Below are 22,327 nucleotides of genomic sequence, written 5' to 3'. Positions count from 1 at the left end.
GTAACAAGGTTTGAAGCTGATCACCCATTGTCCCACGGGTCTGTACCCTGTGCGGTGAGGCAGTAACAAGGTTTGAAGCTGATCACCCATTGTCCCACGGGTCTGTACCCTGTGCGGTGAGGCAGTAACAAGGTTTGAAGCTGATCACCCATTGTCCCACGGGTCTGTACCCTGTGCGGTGAGGCAGTAACAAGGTTTGAAGCTGATCACCCATTGTCCCACGTGTCTGTACCCTGTGCGGTGAGGCAGTAACAAGGTTTGAAGCTGATCACCCATTGTCCCACGGGTCTGTACCCTGTGCGGTGAGGCAGTAACAAGGTTTGAAGCTGATCACCCATTGTCCCACGGGTCTGTACCCTGTGCGGTGAGGCAGTAACAAGGTTTGAAGCTGATCACCCATTGTCCCACGGGTCTGTACCCTGTGCGGTGAGGCAGTAACAAGGTTTGAAGCTGATCACCCATTGTCCCACGGGTCTGTACCCTGTGCGGTGAGGCAGTAACAAGGTTTGAAGCTGATCACCCATTGTCCCACGGGTCTGTACCCTGTGCGGTGAGGCAGTAACAAGGTTTGAAGCTGATCACCCATTGTCCCACGGGTCTGTACCCTGTGCGGTGAGGCAGTAACAAGGTTTGAAGCTGATCACCCATTGTCCCACGGGTCTGTACCCTGTGCGGTGAGGCAGTAACAAGGTTTGAAGCTGATCACCCATTGTCCCACGGGTCTGTACCCTGTGCGGTGAGGCAGTAACAAGGTTTGAAGCTGATCACCCATTGTCCCACGGGTCTGTACCCTGTGCGGTGAGGCAGTAACAAGGTTTGAAGCTGATCACCCATTGTCCCACGGGTCTGTACCCTGTGCGGTGAGGCAGTAACAAGGTTTGAAGCTGATCACCCATTGTCCCACGGGTCTGTACCCTGTGCGGTGAGGCAGTAACAAGGTTTGAAGCTGATCACCCATTGTCCCACGGGTCTGTACCCTGTGCGGTGAGGCAGTAACAAGGTTTGAAGCTGATCACCCATTGTCCCACGAGTCTGTACCCTGTGCGGTGAGGCAGTAACAAGGTTTGCTCTGCGCTCGACGCACAGCTCGTGCTTGGCTGGAGGTCGGTGGGTGGCAGCCGCCCGGGCACTCTGCCCGATCTTTGATCGCTAATATATTCACCCGCCCTGTCCAGTACTGGACTTTTCTGAGTATGGCCCATATCTGTCGTGGTCTTCCTGCTCTCTTGTTGGGCGTGACTGTTCTCAGCTCTCAAACAGTTTGAGGGAGATTATTACCATCTCTCTCTCTCACTCCACTTCCCCTTCAGTTTAAGCAGCCTTTCATCCTGTTGTTACACTCTGGAGCACTAGATGGCAGCAATAGTACAGAACAAGATGAGGAAGGCCATTGGGCCTCTCTGAGCCCACCTATCTGGAAGCACCTCACAGCCTCCCCATTGCAGCGTTCAATTGTTTCCTAAACGATTCCAGAGTTGTCACCACCACTATTTCAGCTGGGAGACCGGTCCATGGACTGATGACTTGTGTGAAGAGGAACTTCCTGAAACTAGTCCTAAATGTACCTTTTACTGGATTGAACCTGTGTCCTCTTGTTCTTCTCTCGCTATTTAATTGAGGAACATAGGAACAGAAGGAGGTCATTTAGCCCCTGGAGCCTGTTCTGCCATTCAATGAGATCATGGCTGATCTGCGACCTAACTCCATAGACTCGCCTTTGCCCCATATCCCTTAATCCCTTAATACAAAATCAATCAATCTCAAATTTAAAATTAACAATTGATCTCGCATCAATTGCCATTTGCGGAAGAGAGTTCCAAACTTCTACCACCCTTTGTGTGTCGAAGTGTTTCCTAATTTCAGTCCTGAAAGGTTTGACTCTCATTTTTAGACTATGTCCCCGAGTCCTAGACTCCCCAACCAACGAAATAGTTTCTCTCTGACGACCCTATTTGTTACCCTTAAAATCTTGAAAATAGGATTAATATTCCAATGTATCTCTCCGAAACTATCGTCTCTACCTCAATAAGATTTTCCAATGCGAAGGTGGGTCTGACCAGAACTGGGCACAGTGCTCAAGGTGGGTCTGATCAGGACTGGACACAGTGCTCAAGGTGGGTCTGATCAGGACTGGACACAGTGCTCAAGGTGGGTCTGATCAGGACTGGACACAGTGCTCAAGGTGGGTCTGACCAGAACTGGACACAGTGCTCAAGGTGGGTCTGACCAGAACTGGACACAGTGCTCAAGGTGGGTCTGATCAGGACTGGGCACAGTGCTCAAGGTGGGTCTGACCGGACACACAGTGCTCAAGGTGGGTCTGACCAGAACTGGACACAGTGCTCAAGGTGGGTCTGACCAGAACTGGACACAGTGCTCAAGGTGGGTCTGACCAGAACTGGACACAGTGCTCAAGGTGGGTCTGACCAGAACTGGACACAGTGCTCAAGGTGGGTCTGACCGGAACTGGACACAGTGCTCAAGGTGGGTCTGACCAGGACTGGACACAGTGCTCAAGGTGGGTCTGACCAGAACTGGACACAGTGCTCAAGGTGGGACTGACCAGAACTGGACACAGTGCTCAAGGTGGGACTGACCAGAACTGGACACAGTGCTCAAGGTGGGTCTGACCAGAACTGGACACAGTGCTCAAGGTGGGACTGACCAGAACTGGACACAGTGCTCAAGGTGGGTCTGACCAGAACTGGACACAGTGCTCAAGGTGGGTCTGACCAGAACTGGACACAGTGCTCAAGGTGGGTCTGACCGGAACTGGACACAGTGCTCAAGGTGGGTCTGACCAGGACTGGACACAGTGCTCAAGGTGGGTCTGACCAGAACTGGACACAGTGCTCAAGGTGGGACTGACCAGAACTGGACACAGTGCTCAAGGTGGGACTGACCAGAACTGGACACAGTGCTCAAGGTGGGTCTGACCAGAACTGGACACAGTGCTCAAGGTGGGTCTGATCAGGACTGGACACAGTGCTCAAGGTGGGTCTGACCGGACACACAGTGCTCAAGGTGGGTCTGACCAGAACTGGACACAGTGCTCAAGGTGGGTCTGACCAGAACTGGACACTGTGCTCAAGGTGGGTCTGATCAGAACTGGACACAGTGCTCAAGGTGGGACTGACCAGAACTGGACACAGTGCTCAAGGTGGGTCTGACCAGAACTGGACACAGTGCTCAAGGTGGGTCTGACCAGAACTGGACACAGTGCTCAAGGTGGGTCTGACCAGAACTGGACACAGTGCTCAAGGTGGGTCTGACCAGAACTGGACACAGTGCTCAAGGTGGGTCTGACCAGAACTGGACACAGTGCTCAAGGTGGGTCTGACCAGAACTGTACACAGTGCTCAAGGTGGGTCTGACCAGGAGTGGACACAGTGCTCAAGGTGGGTCTGACCAGGACTGGACACAGTGCTCAAGGTGGGTCTGACCAGAACTGGACACAGTGCTCAAGGTGGGACTGACCAGAACTGGACACAGTGCTCAAGGTGGGACTGACCAGAAGTGGACACAGTGCTCAAGGTGGGACTGACCAGAACTGGACACAGTGCTCAAGGTGGGTCTGACCAGAACTGGACACGGTGCTCAAGGTGGGTCTGACCAGAACTGGACACTGTGCTCAAGGTGGGTCTGATCAGAACTGGACACAGTGCTCAAGGTGGGACTGACCAGAACTGGACACAGTGCTCAAGGTGGGTCTGACCAGAACTGGACACAGTGCTCAAGGTGGGTCTGACCAGAACTGGACACAGTGCTCAAGGTGGGTCTGACCAGAACTGGACACAGTGCTCAAGGTGGGTCTGACCAGAACTGGACACAGTGCTCAAGGTGGGTCTGACCAGAACTGTACACAGTGCTCAAGGTGGGTCTGACCAGGAGTGGACACAGTGCTCAAGGTGGGTCTGACCAGGACTGGACACAGTGCTCAAGGTGGGTCTGACCAGAACTGGACACAGTGCTCAAGGTGGGACTGACCAGAACTGGACACAGTGCTCAAGGTGGGACTGACCAGAAGTGGACACAGTGCTCAAGGTGGGACTGACCAGAACTGGACACAGTGCTCAAGGTGGGTCTGACCAGAACTGGACACGGTGCTCAAGGTGGGTCTGACCAGAACTGGACACAGTGCTCAAGGTGGGTCTGACCAGAACTGGACACAGTGCTCAAGGTGGGACTGACCAGAACTGGACACAGTGCTCAAGGTGGGTCTGACCAGAACTGGACACAGTGCTCAAGGTGGGACTGACCAGAACTGGACACAGTGCACAAGGTGGGTCTGACCAGGACTGGACACAGTGCTCAAGGTGGGACTGACCAGAACTGGACACAGTGCTCAAGGTGCAGTCTGACCAGAACTGGACACAGTTCTCTAGGTGGGACTGACCAGAACTGGACACAGTGCTCAAGGTGGGTCTGACCAGAACTGGACACAGGGCTCAAGGTGGGTCTGACCAGAACTGGAAACAGTGCTCAAGGTGGGTCTGACCGGAACTGGACACTGTGCTCAAGGTGGGTCTGACCAGAACTGGACACAGTGCTCAGGGTGGGTCTGACCAGAACTGGACACAGGGCTCATGGTGGGTCTGACCAGAACTGGACACAGTGCTCAGGGTGGGTCTGACCAGAACTGGACACAGTGCTCAAGGTGGGTCTGACCAGAACTGGACACAGTGCTCAAGGTGGGACTGACCAGAACTGGACACAGTGCTCAAGGTGGGACTGACCAGAACTGGACACAGTGCTCAAGGTGGGTCTGACCAGAACTGGACACAGTGCTCAAGGTGTGTCTGACCAGAACTGGACACAGTGCTCAAGGTGGGTCTGACCAGAACTGGACACAGTGCTCAAGGTGGGTCTGACCAGAACTTGCCACAGTGCTCAAGGTGGGTCTGACCAGAACTGGACACAGTGCTCAAGGTGGGTCTGACCAGAACTGGACCCAGTGCTCAAGGTGGGACTGACCAGAACTGGACACAGTGCTCAAGGTGGGACTGACCAGAACTGGACACGGTGCTCAAGGTGGGTCTGACCAGAACTGGACACAGTGCTCAAGGTGGGTCTGACCAGAACTGGACACAATGCTCAAGGTGGGTCTGACCAGAACTGGACACAGTGCTCAAGGTGGGTCTGACCAGAACTGGACACAGTGCTCAAGGTGGGTCTGACCAGAACTGGACACAGTGCTCAAGGTGAGTCTGACCGGAACTGGACACAGTGCTCAAGGTGAGTCTGACCGGAACTGGACACAGTGCTCAAAGTGGGTCTGACCAGAACTGGACACAGTGCTCAAGGTGGGTCTGATCAGGACTGGACACAGTGCTCAAGGTGGGACTGACCAGAACTGGACACAGTGCTCAAGGTGGGACTGACCAGAACTGGACACAGTGCTCAAGGTGGGTCTGACCAAAACTGGACACAGTGCTCAAGGTGGGTCTGACCAGAACTGGACACAGTGCGCAAGGTGAGTCTGACCAGTGCCCTGTACAACTTAATCGTGACTTCCTGTGACTCGAGTCTCAAGGGCTGTAAGGCCTACTCCTGTTCCTATGTTCTGGTTGGGAACTTCAACACTCAAGTCAATACACAGAGGAGAGCTTACTGATACCCCCTTATATTACAGGTCACACTGGGCTGGTGTCCCACGGGTTACACTGGGCTGGTGTCCCACGGGTTACACTGGGCTGGTTCCCCACGGGTTACATTGGGCTGGTGTCCCACGGGTTACACTGGGCTGGTGTCCCACGGGTTACACTGGGCTGGTGTCCCACGGGTTACACTGGGCTGGTGTCCCACGGGTTACACTGGGCTGGTTCCCCACGGGTTACACTGGGCTGGTTCCCCACGGGTTACACTGGGCTGGTGTCCCACGGGTTACACTGGGCTGGTGTCCCACGGGTTACACTGGGCTGGTGTCCCACGGGTTACACTGGGCTGGTGTCCCACGGGTTACACTGGGCTGGTGTCCCACGGGTTACACTGGGCTGGTGTCCCACGGGTTACACTGGGCTGGTGTCCCACGGGTTACACTGGGCTGGTGTCCCACGGGTTACACTGGGCTGCTTCCCCACGAGTTACACTGGGCTGGTGTCCCACAGGTTACACTGGGCTGGTGTCCCACGGGTTACACTGGGCTGGTTCCCCACAGGTTACACTGGGCTGGTGTCCCTCCGGTTACACTGGGCTGGTGTCCCACGGGTTACACTGGGCTGGTGTCCCACGGGTTACACTGGGCTGGTGCCCCACGGGTTACACTGGGCTGGTGTCCCACGGGTTACACTGGGCTGGTTCCCCACGGGTGACACTGGGCTGGTGTCCCACGGGTTACACTGGGCTGGTTCCCCACGGGTTACACTGGGCTGGTGTCCCACGGGTTACACTGGGCTGGTGTCCCACGGGTTACACTGGGCTGGTGTCCCACGGGTTACACTGGGCTGGTTCCCCACGGGTTACACTGGGCTGGTGTCCCACGGGTTACACTGGGCTGGTGTCCCACGGGTTACACTGGGCTGGTGTCCCACGGGTTACACTGGGCTGGTGTCCCAGGGGTTACACTGGGCTGGTTCCCCACGGGTTACACTGGGCTGGTGTCCCACGGGTTACACTGGGCTGGTGTCCCACGGGTTACACTGGGCTGGTGTCCCAGGGGTTACACTGGGCTGGTGTCCCACGGGTTACACTGGGCTGGTGTCCCACGGGTTACACTGGGCTGGTGTCCCACGGGTTACACTGGGCTGGTGTCCCACGGGTTACACTGGGCTGGTGTCCCACGGGTTACACTGGGCTGGTGTCCCACGGGTTACACTGGGCTGGTGTCCCACGGGTTACACTGGGCTGGTGTTCCACGGGTTACACTGGGCTGGTGTCCCACGGGTTGCACTGGGCTGGTGTCCCACGGGTTACACTGGGCTGGTTCCCCACGGGTTGCACTGGGCTGGTGTCCCACGGGTTACACTGGGCTGGTGTCCCACGGGTTGCACTGGGTTGGTTCCCCACGGGTTACACTGGGCTGGTTCCCCACGGGTTACACTGGGCTGGTGTCCCACGGGTTACACTGGGCTGGTGTCCCACGGGTTGCACTGGGTTGGTTCCCCACAGGCTACACTGGGCTGGTGTCCCATGGGTTACACTGGGCTGGTTCCCCACGGGTTACACTGGGCTGGTGTCCCACGGGTTACACTGGGCTGGTGTCCCACGGGTTACACTGGGCTGGTGTCCCACGGGTTACACTGGGTTGGTTCCCCACGGGTTACACTGGGCTGGTTCCCCACGGGTTACACTGGGCTGGTGTCCCAGGGGTTACACTGGGCTGGTGTCCCACGGGTTACACTGGGCTGGTGTCCCACGCGTTACACTGGGCTGGTGTCCCACGGGTTACACTGGGCTGGTGTCCCACGGGTTACACTGGGCTGGTGTCCCACGGGTTACACTGGGCTGGTGTCCCACGGGTTACACTGGGCTGGTGTCCCACGGGATACACTGGGCTGGTTCCCCACGGGTTACACTGGGCTGGTGTCCCACGGGTTACACTGGGCTGGTGTCCCACGGGTTGCACTGGGTTGGTTCCCCACAGGCTACACTGGGCTGGTGTCCCAGGGGTTACACTGGGCTGGTTCCCCACGGGTTACACTGGGCTGGTGTCCCACGGGTTACACTGGGCTGGTGTCCCACGGGTTACACTGGGTTGGTTCCCCACGGGTTACACTGGGCTGGTGTCCCAGGGGTTACACTGGGCTGGTGTCCCACGCGTTACACTGGGCTGGTGTCCCACGGGTTACACTGGGCTGGTGTCCCACGGGTTACACTGGGCTGGTGTCCCACGGGTTACACTGGGCTGGTGTCCCACGGGTTACACTGGGCTGGTGTCCAACGGGTTACACTGGGCTGGTTCCCCACGGGTTACACTGGGCTGGTGTCCCACGGGTTACACTGGGCTGGTGTTCCACGGGTTGCACTGGGTTGGTGTCCCACGGGTTACACTGGGCTGGTGTCCCACGGGTTACACTGGGCTGGTGTCCCACGGGTTACACTGGGCTGGTGTCCCACGGGTTACACTGGGCTGGTGTCCCACGGGTTACACTGGGCTGGTGTCCCACGGGTTACACTGGGCTGGTGTCCCACGGGTTACACTGGGCTGGTGTCCCACGGGTTACACTGGGCTGGTTCCCCACGGGTTACACTGGGCTGGTGTCCCACGGGTTACACTGGGCTGGTGTCCCACGGGTTACACTGGGCTGGTGTCCCACGGGTTACACTGGGCTGGTGTCCCTCCGGTTACACTGGGCTGGTGTCCCACGGGTTACACTGGGCTGGTGTCCCACAGGTTACACTGGGCTCGTGGCCCTCCGGTTACACTGGGCTGGTGTCCCACGGGTTACACTGGGCTGGTTCTCCTCCGGTTACACTGGGCTGGCGTCCCACGGGTTACACTGGGCTGGCGTCCCACGGGTTACACTGGGCTGGTTCCCCACGGGTTACACTGGGCTGGTGTCCCACAGGTTACACTGGGCTGGTTCCCCACGGGTTACACTGGGCTGGTGTCCCACGGGTTACACTGGGCTGGTGTCCCACGGGTTACACTGGGCTGGTTCCCCACGGGTTACACTGGGCTGGTGTCCCACGGGTTACACTGGGCTGGTTCCCCACGGGTGACACTGGGCTGGTGTCCCACGGGTTACACTGGGCTGGTGTCCCACGGGTTACACTGGGCTGGTGTTCCACGGGTTACACTGGGCTGGTGTCCCACGGGTTACACTGGGCTGGTGTCCCACGGGTTACACTGGGCTGGTGTCCAACGGGTTACACTGGGCTGGTTCCCCACGGGTTACACTGGGCTGGTGTCCCACGGGATACACTGGGCTGGTTCCCCACGGGTTACACTGGGCTGGTGTCCCACGGGTTACACTGGGCTGGTGTCCCACGGGTTGCACTGGGTTGGTTCCCCACGGGTTACACTGAGCTGGTGTCCCACGGGTTACACTGGGCTGGTGTTCCACGGGTTACACTGGGCTGGTGTCCCACGGGTTACACTGGGCTGGTGTCCCACAGGTTACACTGGGCTGGTGTCCCACGGGTTACACTGGGCTGGTGTCCCACGGGTTACACTGGGCTGGTGTCCCACGGGTTACACTGGGCTGGTGTCCCACGGGTTACACTGGGCTGGTTCCCCACGGGTTACACTGGGCTGGTTCCCCACGGGTTACACTGGGCTGGTTCCCCACGGGTTACACTGGGCTGGTGTCCCACGGGTTACACTGGGCTGGTGTCCCACGGGTTACACTGGGCTGGTGTCCCACGGGTTACACTGGGCTGGTGTCCCACGGGTTACACTGGGCTGGTGTCCCACGGGTTACACTGGGCTGGTGTCCCACGGGTTACACTGGGCTGGTGTCCCACGGGTTACACTGGGCTGGTGTCCCACGGGTTACACTGGGCTGGTGTCCCACGGGTTACACTGGGCTGGTGTCCCACGGGTTACACTGGGCTGGTGTCCCACGGGTTACACTGGGCTGGTGTCCCACGGGTTACACTGGGCTGGTGTCCCACGGGTTACACTGGGCTGGTGTCCCACGGGTTACACTGGGCTGGTGTCCCACGGGTTACACTGGGCTGGTGTCCCACGGGTTACACTGGGCTGGTGTCCCACGGGTTACACTGGGCTGGTGTCCCACGGGTTACACTGGGCTGGTGTCCCACGGGTTACACTGGGCTGGTTCCCCACGGGTTACACTGGGCTGGTGTCCCACGCGTTACACTGGGCTGGTGTCCCTCCGGTTACACTGGGCTGGTGTCCCACGGGTTACACTGGGCTGGTGTCCCACGGGTTACACTGGGCTGGTGTCCCACGGGTTACACTGGGCTGGTGTCCCACGGGTTACACTGGGCTGGTGTCCCACGGGTTACACTGGGCTGGTGTCCCACGGGTTACACTGGGCTGGTGTCCCACGGGTTACACTGGGCTGGTGTCCCACGGGTTACACTGGGCTGGTTCCGCACGGGTTACACTGGGCTGGTGTCCCACGGGTTACACTGGGCTGGTTCCCCACGGGTTACACTGAGCTGGTGTCCCACGGGTTACACTGAGCTGGTTCCCCATGGGTTACACTAGGCTGGTGTCCCTCCGGTTACACTGGGCTGGTGTCCCACGGGTTACATTGAGCTGGTTCCCCACGGGTTACACTGGGCTGGTGTCCCACGGGTTACACTGGGCTGGTGTCCCACGGGTTACACTGAGCTGGTTCCCCATGTGTTACACTAGGCTGGTGTCCCTCCGGTCACACTGGGCTGGTGTCCCTCCGGTTACACTGGGCTGGTGTCCCACGGGTTACACTGGTCTGGTGTCCCACGGGTTACACTGAGCTGGTTCCCCATGTGTTACACTAGGCTGGTGTCCCTCCGGTTACACTGGGCTGGTGTCCCTCCGGTTACACTGGGCTGGTGTCCCACGGGTTACACTGGGCTGGTGTCCCTTCGGTTACACTGGGCTGGTGTCCCACGGGTTACACTGGTCTGGTGTCCCTCCGGTTACACTGGGCTGGTGTCCCTCCGGTTACACTGAGCTGGTTCCCCATGGGTTACACTAGGCTGGTGTCCCTCCGGTTACACTGGGCTGGTGTCGCTCCGGTTACACTGGGCTGGTGTCCCTCCGGTTACACTGAGCTGGTTCCCCACGGGTTACACTGGGCTGGTGTCCCACGGGTTACACTGGGCTGGTGTCCCACGGGTTACACTGGGCTGGTTCCCCACGGGTTACACTGGGCTGGTGTCCCACGGGTTACACTGGGCTGGTTCCCCACGGGTTACACTGAGCTGGTGTCCCACGGGTTGCACTGGTCTGGTGTCCCACGGGTTACACTGGGCTGGTGTCCCTCCGGTTACACTGAGCTGGTTCCCCATGGGTTACACTAGGCTGGTGTCCCTCCGGTTACACTGGGCTGGTGTCCCTCCGGTTGCACTAGGCTGGTGTCCCTCCGGTTACACTGGGCTGGTGTCCCTCCTGTTACACTGGGCTGGTGTCCCACGGGTTACACTGGTCTGGTGTCCCACGGGTTACACTGGGCTGGTGTCCCTCCGGTTACACTAGGCTGGTGTCCCTCCGGTTACGCTGGGCTGGTGTCCCTCCGGTTACGCTGGGCTGGTGTCCCACGGGTTACACTGGGCTGGTGTCCCACGGGTTACACTGGGCTGGTGTCCCTCCGGTTACACTGGGCTGGTGTCCCTCCGGTTACACTGGGCTGGTGTCCCTCCGGTTACACTGGTCTGGTGTCCCACTGGTTACACTGGGCTGGTGTCCCTCCGGTTACATTGAGCTGGTTCCCCACGGGTTACACTGGGCTGGTGTCCCACAGGTTACACTGGGCTGGTGTCCCACAGGTTACACTGGGCTGGTGTCCCTCCGGTTGCACTGGGCTGGTGTCCCACGGGTTACACTGGGCTGGTGTCCCTCCGGTTACACTGGTCTGGTGTCCCTCCGGTTACACTGGGCTGGTGTCCCTCCGGTTACACTGGGCTGGTGTCCCTCCGGTTACACTGAGCTGGTGTCCCTCCGGTTACACTGAGCTGGTTCCCCATGGGTTACACTAGGCTGGTGTCCCTCCGGTTACACTGGGCTGGTGTCCCTCCGGTTACACTGAGCTGGTTCCCCACGGGTTACACTGGGCTGGTGTCCCACGGGTTACACTGGGCTGGTGTCCCACGGGTTACACTGGGCTGGTTCCCCACGGGTTACACTGGGCTGGTTCCCCACGGGTTACACTGGGCTGGTGTCCCACGGGTTACACTGGGCTGGTGTCCCACGGGTTACACTGAGCTGGTTCCCCATGGGTTACACTAGGCTGGTGTCCCTCCGGTTACACTGGGCTGGTGTCCCACAGGTTACACTGGTCTGGTGTCCCACGGGTTACACTGGGCTGGTGTCCCTCCGGTTACACTGGGCTGGTGTCCCTCCGGTTACACTGGGCTGGTGTCCCCCCGGTTACACTGAGCTGGTGTCCCTCCGGTTACATTGAGCTGGTGTCCCTCCGGTTACACTGGGCTGGTGTCCCTCCGGTTACACTGGGCTGGTTCCCCACGGGTTACACTGGGCTGGTGTCCCTCCGGTTACACTGGGCTGGTGTCCCTCCGGTTACACTGGGCTGGTGTCCCTCCGGTTACACTGAACTGGTTCCCCACGGGTTACACTGGGCTGGTGTCCCTCCGGTTACACTGGGCTGGTGTCCCTCCGGTTACACTGAGCTGGTTCCCCACCCCCCCGCGGATGCTGTGTTTCGTGGGGAGTGTAGGTTATAGTAGTGGATGGTATCTCACCTTTAAGCATAGTCTGCTGGTGTTTGGCTGTACAGATTAACCTGCTGATTCCCTCGATCACCTGGCTCTTAGAGTCCAGCTCTTTCTCCCTTGGCTTCTTACTTAAAAACATCACTGCAAGGAGAGAGAAAAACAATCAGAAACACTGCTCAGTAAGAAAGTTAATCCCCCGTCTCCCCGATAGATCAGATACACTCCCTCCCCGATGTGGGACTGGTCTGGCCTTTACGTGACTCCAGCCCTACACCAATGTGGTCGACTCTTAACTTCCCTCTGAAGTGGTGTAGCCAGACCCTCAGTTGTATCAAACACGTTACAGGAAACCTTGTGATATCCGGCACCGACGGGACCGAGCTGTCGCCGATCTATCAAAACTGCCGGACATACAAAGTTAATGTTGAAGCATACGGAGGTTTTCATCTCCGTATCTGACAACAAACACTGTTGCTTAGCAACAGCTTGTAAACAGTCGGCCCGTACCTTGGAAGCGTCTCCGTAGCTTAGCAACAGCTTCAGAGAGACTTTCCAGAGCCCGACTGTTGAAAACAAATCCATGAGAAGAAAAAAAACCTAACAAAACGGCTCCTGATTTCTGCCGGTAGATCGAGGTTTCCGGACATACAACCTCCGGATAAACCAAAGTTTCCTGTACAAAGAATACGGACTGCAGCAGTTCAGAAAAGTGGCAGGTTTTGTTCCCTAAAGGACATTAGCGAACCAGTTGTGTTTTTACGACAATCTGACATTTTCATGGTCACTTTTACTGATCCGAGCTGTCAGTATCGGCACTGCCATTATCGGCAATGTCATGGGCAAAATGGTAGGTTTTAAGGAGCATTTAATGGAGGTGTGAGAGGCGGAGAGGTTTAGGGAGGGAATTCCAGAGCTCGGGGCCGAGACGGCTGAAGGCACGGCCGCCAATGGTGGAGCGATGAAAATCGGGGGATGCTCAAAAGGCCAGAATTGTGTCTCTCCAGGCACAGCCCATGTTGGGAAGCACAGAAGCTAGAACTGTAGTGCTGGGTGATCTTCAGATTAAAGGCGTGGAGTACTAACATTTTACAGACCCCAGCAATATACTTTGCTGAAATGCTGGAGACAGCCTGTTGTATGTAGGACAATGAATCCGACACTTGCACATGCAACCGCCCCATCCCTGGGTGTGATCCACAGTCACCCAATGAATATACATTCTGTAATTACAGGTGAGAGTATGGTGAGGCAGCAGTTTAACATGTACATGCAGGTCCGAAAGAGGGTGTGGCGATCGTGCTATCCACTCGTTGGATCATTTCCCCACAAAGAGCTGGTTCACCAGCTTGGATTCAGCACTTAATGGAAACCAATGTCTCACTGGATATTAATTGGCACCTGAACCAAACAAACTCCCCACGAAGCCACAAGGAGCTGTTCTGCATCTCATCCATTATGCATCTCACCCCAGAGGAGACAGCACAGGGAAGATATTAAAGGAAGATAAGAACATAAGAAATACGGTCCCCTCGAGCCTGATCATGGCTGATCATCGACCTCAACTCCACTTTCCCGCCCGATCTCCATATCCCTTGATTCTGCTAGAGTCCAAAAATCTATCTACCTATGATACTATGGGGAATTTTTTTGAGGATGTAACTGGTAAAATAGATAAGGGAGAACCAGTGGATGTGGTGTATTTGGACTTTCAGAAGGCTTTTGATAAGGTCCCGCATAAGAGATTAGCGTGTAAAGTTAAGGCACATGGGATTGGGGGCAAGGTATTGACTTGGATAGAGAACTGGTTGGCAGACAGAAAGCAAAGAGTTGGAATAAACGGGTCTTTTTCCGAGTGGCAGGCAGTGACTAGTGGGGTACCGCAGGGATCGGTCCTTGGACCCCAGCTATTCACAATATATATTAATGATCTAGACAAGGGAACTAGATGTAATATCTCCAAGTTTGCATACGACACAAAGCTGGGGGTGGGCGTGTGTGCTGTGAGGAGGATGCCGAGAAACTCCAGGATGATTTGGACAGGTTGGGTGATTGGGCAAAAGCATGGCAGATGCAATATAACGTGGATAAATGTGAGTTTATCCACTTTGGTGGCAAAAACAGGAAGGCAGATTATTATCTGAATGGCAATAGATTGGGAGAAGGAGAAGTGCAACGAGACCAGGGTGTCCTTGTGCACCAGTCGCTGAAGGTAAGCATGCAGGTGCAGCAGGCGGTTAAGAAGGCAAATGGTATGTTGGCCTTCGTAGCGAGAGGGTTTGAGTACAGGAACAAGGATGTCTTGCTGCAGTTGTACAGGGCCTTGGTGAGACCGCACCTTGAGTATTATGTGCAGTTTTGGTCACCTTATCTGAGGAAGGATGTTCTTGCCATTGAGGGAGTGCAGCGAAGATTCACCAGGCTGATACCTGGGATGGCAGGAATGACGTATGAGAAGAGATTGGGTCGATTGGGCTTGTACTCGCTGGAGTTTAGAAGAATGAGAGGGGATCTCATTGAAACTTATAAAATTCTGACAGGACTGGACAGACTAGATGCAGGAAGGATGTTCCCGATGGTCGGGGAGTCCAGAACCAGGGGTCACAGTCTAAGGATAAGGGGTAGGCCATTTAGGACAGAAATGAGGAGGAATTTCTTCACCCAGAGAGTGGTGAACCTGTGGAATTCTCTACCACAGAAGGCAGTAGAAGCCAATTCAGTAAATATATTCAAGAAGGAGTTGGATATATTTCTTAAGGCTAAAGGGATCCAGGGGTATGGGGAGAAGGCAGGGAGCGGGTACTGAAATTGGATGATCAGCCATGATCGCATTGAATGGCGGAGCAGGCTCGAGGGGCCGAATGGCCTACTCCTGCTCCTATCTTCTATGTTTCTATGAAATCTTAGCGCAGTGTGTGAATTCAATTAAGGAACGATTAATTGACTGACTGCGCAGATGACACTGTAAGGGAAGTTGGAGACGGGACCTGAATGGGGCAGTGGGTCAGACTGACCTTACACCCTTTGGGACCTGGGGTCAAACCCCACCCCAGGCAGATGGAAGGTGAGTATCCTCGGTCTCCTGGCTTGATGCAGCTCAAATCTGGTTTCTAGTGGGTTCAAGGCCACAGCCCAAAAGTGGCCTAATTCAGCAGAGATGCCGTAGCCTGGCCTCTGTAGGGAGTGGAAACCTGTCACTCTTAACGTAGAAACATAGAAGATAGGAGCAGACCTTCAACGGCTGGTGCACAAGGACACCCAGGTCTCGTTGCACCTCCCCTTCTCCCAATCTATTGCCATTCAGATAATAATCTGCCTTCCTGTTTTTGACACCAAAGTGGATAAGCTCACATTTATCCACGTTATATTGCATTTGCCATGCTTTTGCCCAATCACCCAACCTGTCCAAAGCATCCTGGAGTTTCTCGGCATCCTCCTCACAGCACACGCGCCCACCCAGCTTTGTGTCGTCTGCAAATTTGGAGATATTACATCTAGTTCCCTCGTCTAGATCATTAATATATATTGTGAATAGCTGGGGCCCAAGGACTGATCCCTGCGGTACCCCACTAGTCACTGCCTGCCACTCGGAAAAAGAACCGTTTATTCCAACTCTTTGCTTTCTGTCTGCCAACCAGTTCTCTATCCAAGACAGTACCTTGCCCCCAATCCCATGTGCCTTAACTTTACACGCTAATCTCTTATGCGGGACCTTATCGAAAGCCTTCTGAAAGTCCAAATACACCACATCCACTGGTTCTCCCTTATCTATTTTACCAGTTACATCCTCAAAAAATTCCAGTAGCTTAGTCAAGCATGATTTACCTTTTGTAAATCCATGTTGACTTTGTCCGATCCTGTCACTGTTTTCCAAGTGCTCTGCTATTGCATCTTTTATAATGGACTCTTCTGAGGTTTGGGCTGAGATACACTGTTGAGATAGACGTAGAGGGAGCCTTTACTCTAAGTCTAACTTGTGGTGGACTTGACGCGGGCACCCTGAAACAGAAAGGATGCCAACTACCGTCCCCTCACCTTGATGAGCTTAATGTTTACAACACTGATGGACTCACACAATATCTGAGTGAGGTCTCCTCGCGCTATACCCCGTGAGGTACTGTCTCTGTCACAACCCGCCCACTGAAAATGGATTGCCACCAGCCCCACTCCACTCTCACCTTTCTTATTTTTCTCCTTGGTTACTACGGTCATCAGCATGGTGGCCGGTGGCACCATCTCCCCACCGTTAGGTAGCCGGGTCACTTGGAGCGAGCGGAAGTTGCTCTTCAAGGTGTTTTTGTTGCCGATGTCCCGCTTCTCACCATCTCTCTTCTTATCTGGCAGCTGCGTCGTCCAGTAATCCACCTGCAGTCCCATCACCTCCCCTCCGACCCCTGGGGAGCTGGCCAAGAGAACCACACCATGGAATGAAGGAAACAGATTCTGTCAGAGTCAGAGCACTGATTCCCACTGACTAAAACCACACATTTTCTGTCAGGTTGATTCCGTGACCCTGCAATCCTGGCAGGGCTCCACACTCCAACACAGCGGGTAAGAGAATCGGGGCTACGAAGTCCTAGCCCTAGCTCATCTGTACCTCAACTCCATTTCCCTGCCTTCGTCCCATATCCCTCGATACCGTTACCCAACTAAAATCTATCGAAATAACAACAGAAAATGCTGGAAAAACTCAGCAGGTCAGGCAACATCCGTGGAGAGAAATTTGAGTTGACGTTTCGGGTCGAACCCTTCTTCAAAACTGGAAAGAAAAGAAACTAGATTGAAGGCAGGGCTGCGATCGGACAAAAGAATAAAAGAAACAAAAGAAGTAAAAGAGATTCTAAGCTAGACGAGATGGTAATAGGCTGAGATTAGGTGTAAAGTGTACTGGCTGGGCAAGAGATAGCTGCCAGGTGTGAGAGTGAAACAAAAGGAAAGTGGCGGGGGGGGGGGGAAAGGAGTGGAAAAATTACAAGAAAAAATGAAATAGGGGCCGAGGTTATGATGTGAAATTGTTGAACTCAATATTGAGTCCGGAAGGCTGCAGACTGCCTAATCGGAAGATGAGTTGCTGTTCCTCGAGTTTACGCTGAGCTTCCGTGGAACAGTACAAGAGGCCGAGGACGGTGAGGTCTGAGTGGGAGTGGAGCGGTGAATTAAAGTGACAGGCGACCGGAAGCTCGGGGTCCCCCTTACAGCGGTCACCCAATCTGTGTTTGGTCTCCCCAATGTAGAGGAGACCACATCATGAGCAGCGAATACAGTATACTAGATTGCGAGAAGTACAAGTAAATCGCTGTTTCACCTGGAAGGGGTGTTTGAGGCCCTGGACAGTGGGAAGGGAGGAGGTATAGGGGCAGGTGTTACATCTCCTCCGCTTGCACGGGAAGGTGCCAGGCGAAGGGGAAGGGCTGTTTGGGGTGATAGAGGAGTGGACTAGGGTGTCTCGGAGGGAGCGGTCCCTGCGGAATGCTGAAAGGGGAGGGGAGGGGAAGATACGTTTGGTGGTGGGATCACTTTGGAGGTAGCGGAAATGCCGGAGGATGATCCGTTGAATGTGGAGGCTGGTGAGGTGAAAGGTGAGGACAAGGGGAGCCCTATCGTGGTTCCGGGAGGGAGTCTTGAAATTTTCAGTTGACCCCCGGCATCCACAGCCTTTTGAGGGAGCGAATTCCAGATTTCCACTACCCTTTGTGTGAAGAAGTGCTTCCTGACATCACCCCTGAACGGCCTGACTCTAATTTTAAGGCTATTTCCTCTTGTTCACTAGTGTGGTTGGGGAGAGTTTAAACTAAATTGGCAGGGGGGTGGGCACCATCATATAGAAGTAGAAAAGAGGAATAAGGTGTATAAAGGAGGGAGAGTGTTGGATAGTATTAGAGAAGGAAGTAGTACCCTATTAGATAGGAGCAGGCTAAGGAGGACTATGAGGAATACAAAGACAGGTTTGGAATGCATGTATGTAAATGCACAAAGTGTGGTGAATAAGGTTGGTGAGCTACTAGCGCATTAGCCGTGTGGGAATATGATGTAGTGGCAATAACGGAAACATGGCTTAAAAATGGTGAGGACTGGGTGCTTAATATTCATGGATAAAGGTGTTCAGGAAAGACAGGGAAAGAAAAAAGGGAGGTGGGGTGGCAGCACTGATTGGGGAAGACATTGTAGTGTTGGAAAGAGAGGATGTCCTGACAGAATCCATTTGGTTAGAGTTGAGAAGCAAAAAGGGTCTGATCACGCTATTGGGGGTATTCTATAGGCCTCCAAATAGTGAGAGGGAGGTAGAGGAGCAAATCCGCAGGGGTGTGCAAGAGCTATAGAGTGGCAAATTTGGGAGACTTTAATTACCCGATAAATATCGATTGGGGTAATGTTAGTGTAAAGGGAAGAAAGGGGAGAAATTTCTGAAATGTGTTCAGGAGAACTTCCTTGACCAGTATGTTCTCGGCCAAACTAGGAAGGAGGCATTGCTGGATCTGGTGCTGGGGAATGAGGTGGGCCAAGTGGACCAAGTGTCTGGGAGAACACTTGGGTACGAGTGATCATCGTATCATAAGGTTGAGATTAGTAATGGAGAAGAGCAAGGAACAATCTAAAGTAGAACTTCTAAATTGGAAGAGGGCTAACTTCAATGGGATGAGAGGGGATCTAGCCAGAGTAAAATGGACCCAAAGATTGACAGGAAAAACTGTAACAGAACAATGGGTGATCTTTAAGGAGGAGATGTTTCAGGTACAGGCTAGCTACATTCCAACAAGAGGGAAAGGTAAGGGAACCAAAGCAAGGGCTCCTTGGATGACGAGGGAGATAGAGAAGATGATGAAACAAAAAAAAGGGTGTATGATGCATGTCAGATGAATTCATCAAGTGAGAACCAGGCCAAATACAACATGTTGAGAGGGGAAGTGAAGAGGAAAATGAGATTGGCAAAGAGAGAATATGAGAGTAGAATGGCAGTTAACATAAAGGGGAACCCAAGAATCTTCTACCGACATGTAAACAGTAAGCGGGTAGTAAGAGGTGGGGTGGGGCCTATTAGCGACAAAAAAGGTGATATATGCTTAGAGGCGCAGGGCAAGGCTAGAATACTCAATGAGTACTTTGTATCGGTGTTTACTGAGGAAGAGGATGCTGCCAAAATATCAATAGAAGCGGAGATGGTAGAGGTAATGGATGGGGTGAAAATTGAAAGGCAGGATGTACTGGAAAGGCTGGATATGCTTAGAGTGGATAAGTCGCCTGGTCCAGATGGCTTGCATCCCAGGTTGCTAAGGGAAGTGGGGGTGGAGATAGCGAAAGGCTTGCCATAATCTTCCAATCTTCACTAGATATGGGAGAGGTGCCAGAGAATTGGAAAGTGGCAAATGTGACACCCTTATTCAAGAAAGGATGCAAGGACAATCCTAGTAACTACAGGTCGGTCAGTTTAACATCAGTGGTGGGTAAGGTTTGAGAAACAATAATCAGGGAAAAAATTAACAGGCACTTGGAGAGGTTTAAGTTAATTAAGGAGAGCCAGCACGGATTTGTAAAAGGCAGATCGTGTTTGACTAATTTAATTAGATTTTTTGATGAAGTAACAGAGAAGGTTGTCTATATGGATTTTAAGAAAGCGTTTGACAAAGTACCACATAAAAGGCTGGTTAACAAAATTGAGACTCATGGAATAGGTGGGTCAGTGGCAGCTTGGATAAGGAATTGGCTTAAGGACAGAAAACAGCAAGTTGTGGTAAATGGCTGTTTTTCGGACTGGAGGATGGTGGACAGTGGTGTTCCCCAAGGGTCAGTGCTGGGACCACTGCTTTCTTTGATATATATAACTGACCTGGATATTGGAATACAGAGTAGAATTTCAAAATTTGCCGATGATACCAAACTTGGGGGTGTGGCAAACAGTGATGATGATACCAATCGACTGCAACAGGACATAGAAAGGCTCGCAGAATGGGCAGACAAGTGGCAGATGGAATTTAATACAGAGAAGTGCGAGGTGATGCATTTTGACAGAAGGAACAGGGAGAGGCAATATACACTTAATGGCACAGTTTTAAAGAGTGTGCAGGGACAGAGGGACCTGGGAGTTAATGTGCATAGGTCCCTGAAGGTGGCGGGACATATTGAGAGAGTGGTTAGCAAAGCATATGGGATCTTGGGTTTCATAAATAGAGGTATTGAGTACAAAATTAGAGAAGTTATGCTGAACCTTTATAAAGCGCTGGTTAGGCCACAACTGGAGTATTGCGTCCAGTTCTGGTCACCACACTTTAGGAAGGATGTAAAGGCCCTTGAGAGGGTGCAGAGGAGATTTACCAGAATGGTTCTGGGGGTGGGAGATCTTAGCTACAAGGACAGGTTGGAGAAGCTGGATTTGTTTTCATTAGAGCAAAGGAGGTTGAGGGGTGATTTGATAGAGGTGTACAAGATTATGATTTAAGGTTTTGGGCAAGAGATACAGGGGGGATGTGAGGAAAAACTTTTTTACGCAGCGAGTGGTGAGGACCTGGAACTCGCTGCCGACGGAAGTGGTGGAAGCGGAGACACTCTGGCCTAGAAATTGGGTTGGGGCGCCAAAGTGGTGCAAAAGTCGCCTGAGTGCAGGATTTAGCGCAGCGTTCGAGGCTTCATCGATCATCAGATATTCAGTTTCATTGCCCCTCGAGGGACACGGGGCGAGGCTCGAGGCGCTCCGCGTCCCTCTTAGGGCGCTGAAACTGAATATCAGCGCGCTAAGGGCCGCAGCGCCACACGCTGCGGCACGGCACGCTGCGGTACTGCAGGCCTTCCTCCCACTGTTAAGGGGGAGGTGCCTGCAACAGCGCGATCCCCGCTCGCGAGTGCCGGCAAACGAGCCCGGCACCAAGGAGAAGTGCCGGGCTCTCGGGAAACAGCCGGCAATGCCGCGGGGAGGGGGTTAGGAGGCCGGGGACGGAGGTGCTGGCAGGCGGCCGCCCCGCACCTCCACCTTAACTTGCGCCGCTGCCGGCACAGTAAGGCCCCGTGAACCGGGCGCGGGTAGCGAACGGTGCAACTGCGGCATTCGCTACCAAATATCGCGAACGGGGCGCGAATGGGGCGCTGCGCACACCGATGACGTCATCAGTGGCGGCGCAGCGCAAAAGGCTAACGCCACCATTATCGCCCCAACTCAATATCGCGGGAGGCGCAGCCAGTGGCGCTACAGCCACTGCCTGCCTCTTTAGGCGCTAACAAGTGGCGCTACTCACCCAATTTCTCCCCCACAATGTTTTCAAGGGGAGACTGGATAGGCACTTGAGGGAAATAAACTTGCAGGGCTACGGGGATAGAGCGGGGGGAATGGGACTGACTGGATTGCTCTACAGAGAGCCGGCATGGACTCGATGGGCCATATGGCCTCCTTCTGTGCCGTAATGACTCTATGACTTGTTTTGGATATCCCCACCAGAGGAAATAGTTTATCTCTATCTACTCTATCAAATCCCTTTATTATTTTAAACACCTCAATCGGATCACTCATCAACCTTCTAAACTCAAGGGAATACAAGCCAAGCCTAAGCAACCTGTCCTCATTATTTAACCCTTTAAACATTAGACCGCACTCCCTTCCAGCGTGAATTCTGCACTGGGAGATGGGGTATTAGTTATACGTGAGGCCCGAATGTGACTGAGCAGGTTAATCCTCGATGGAAGGTGTCAAGGCCGAGCCTGTTTGGGCTCAGACTGATTCCTACTCCCAGGACTGTACCGTTCCGTTCTTACCCTGCCTGATCAGAGACTATGCTGACCATGTGTCAAGCCTGTGCCTGACCAGCCCTCCTGTTCTGCATGGGGTTACACCTCTCGGTGATTCGAGTGCGATCTCACCTCTTCCACGTGTCACTCGTCTGCCACTGTAGCTTGAGCAATTCCCTCTGAGTGATGGCTCATTCATTCACACTTCCCCACACAACTTGTTTGATCTGCCAGCGAAACTCCCCTGACTCTTGCCCAGGGTACAGTTCCAGGGGTACCGGCAACCATACGGTGCTGTACCCGAGTGCCGGGCAAACCCAAGACAGCGCTC

The 22,327-nt window shown here is 54.3% G+C and overlaps 1 protein-coding gene across 6 annotated transcripts in view; it reads right to left on the bottom strand.

Annotated features, from left to right (window-relative positions):
* LOC147113203 (phosphofurin acidic cluster sorting protein 1-like) overlaps window positions 1–22,327 on the bottom strand; it is a 795,587-nt gene that overhangs the window by 168,794 nt on the left and 604,466 nt on the right. For 5 of the 6 annotated variants that reach the window (XM_085998126.1, XM_085998127.1, XM_085998130.1 and 2 more), the window contains 2 exons: window positions 16,464–16,687; window positions 12,316–12,429 (listed from right to left, as the gene is read on the bottom strand). In XM_085998126.1, the coding sequence (XP_085854252.1) occupies window positions 12,316–12,429; window positions 16,464–16,687 (338 nt within the window). Of the gene's footprint in view, window positions 1–12,315; window positions 12,430–16,463; window positions 16,688–22,327 lie in introns of those variants that run through there. The other variant, XM_085998132.1, reaches the window with a different exon arrangement.

The sequence above is a fragment of the Somniosus microcephalus genome, chromosome 9 (assembly GCF_052327205.1).
Source record: "Somniosus microcephalus isolate GS21.2 chromosome 9, FLI_Smic_1.0, whole genome shotgun sequence".
NCBI lineage: Eukaryota > Metazoa > Chordata > Chondrichthyes > Squaliformes > Somniosidae > Somniosus > Somniosus microcephalus.
This window is presented reverse-complemented; position numbering and strand designations above follow the sequence as displayed.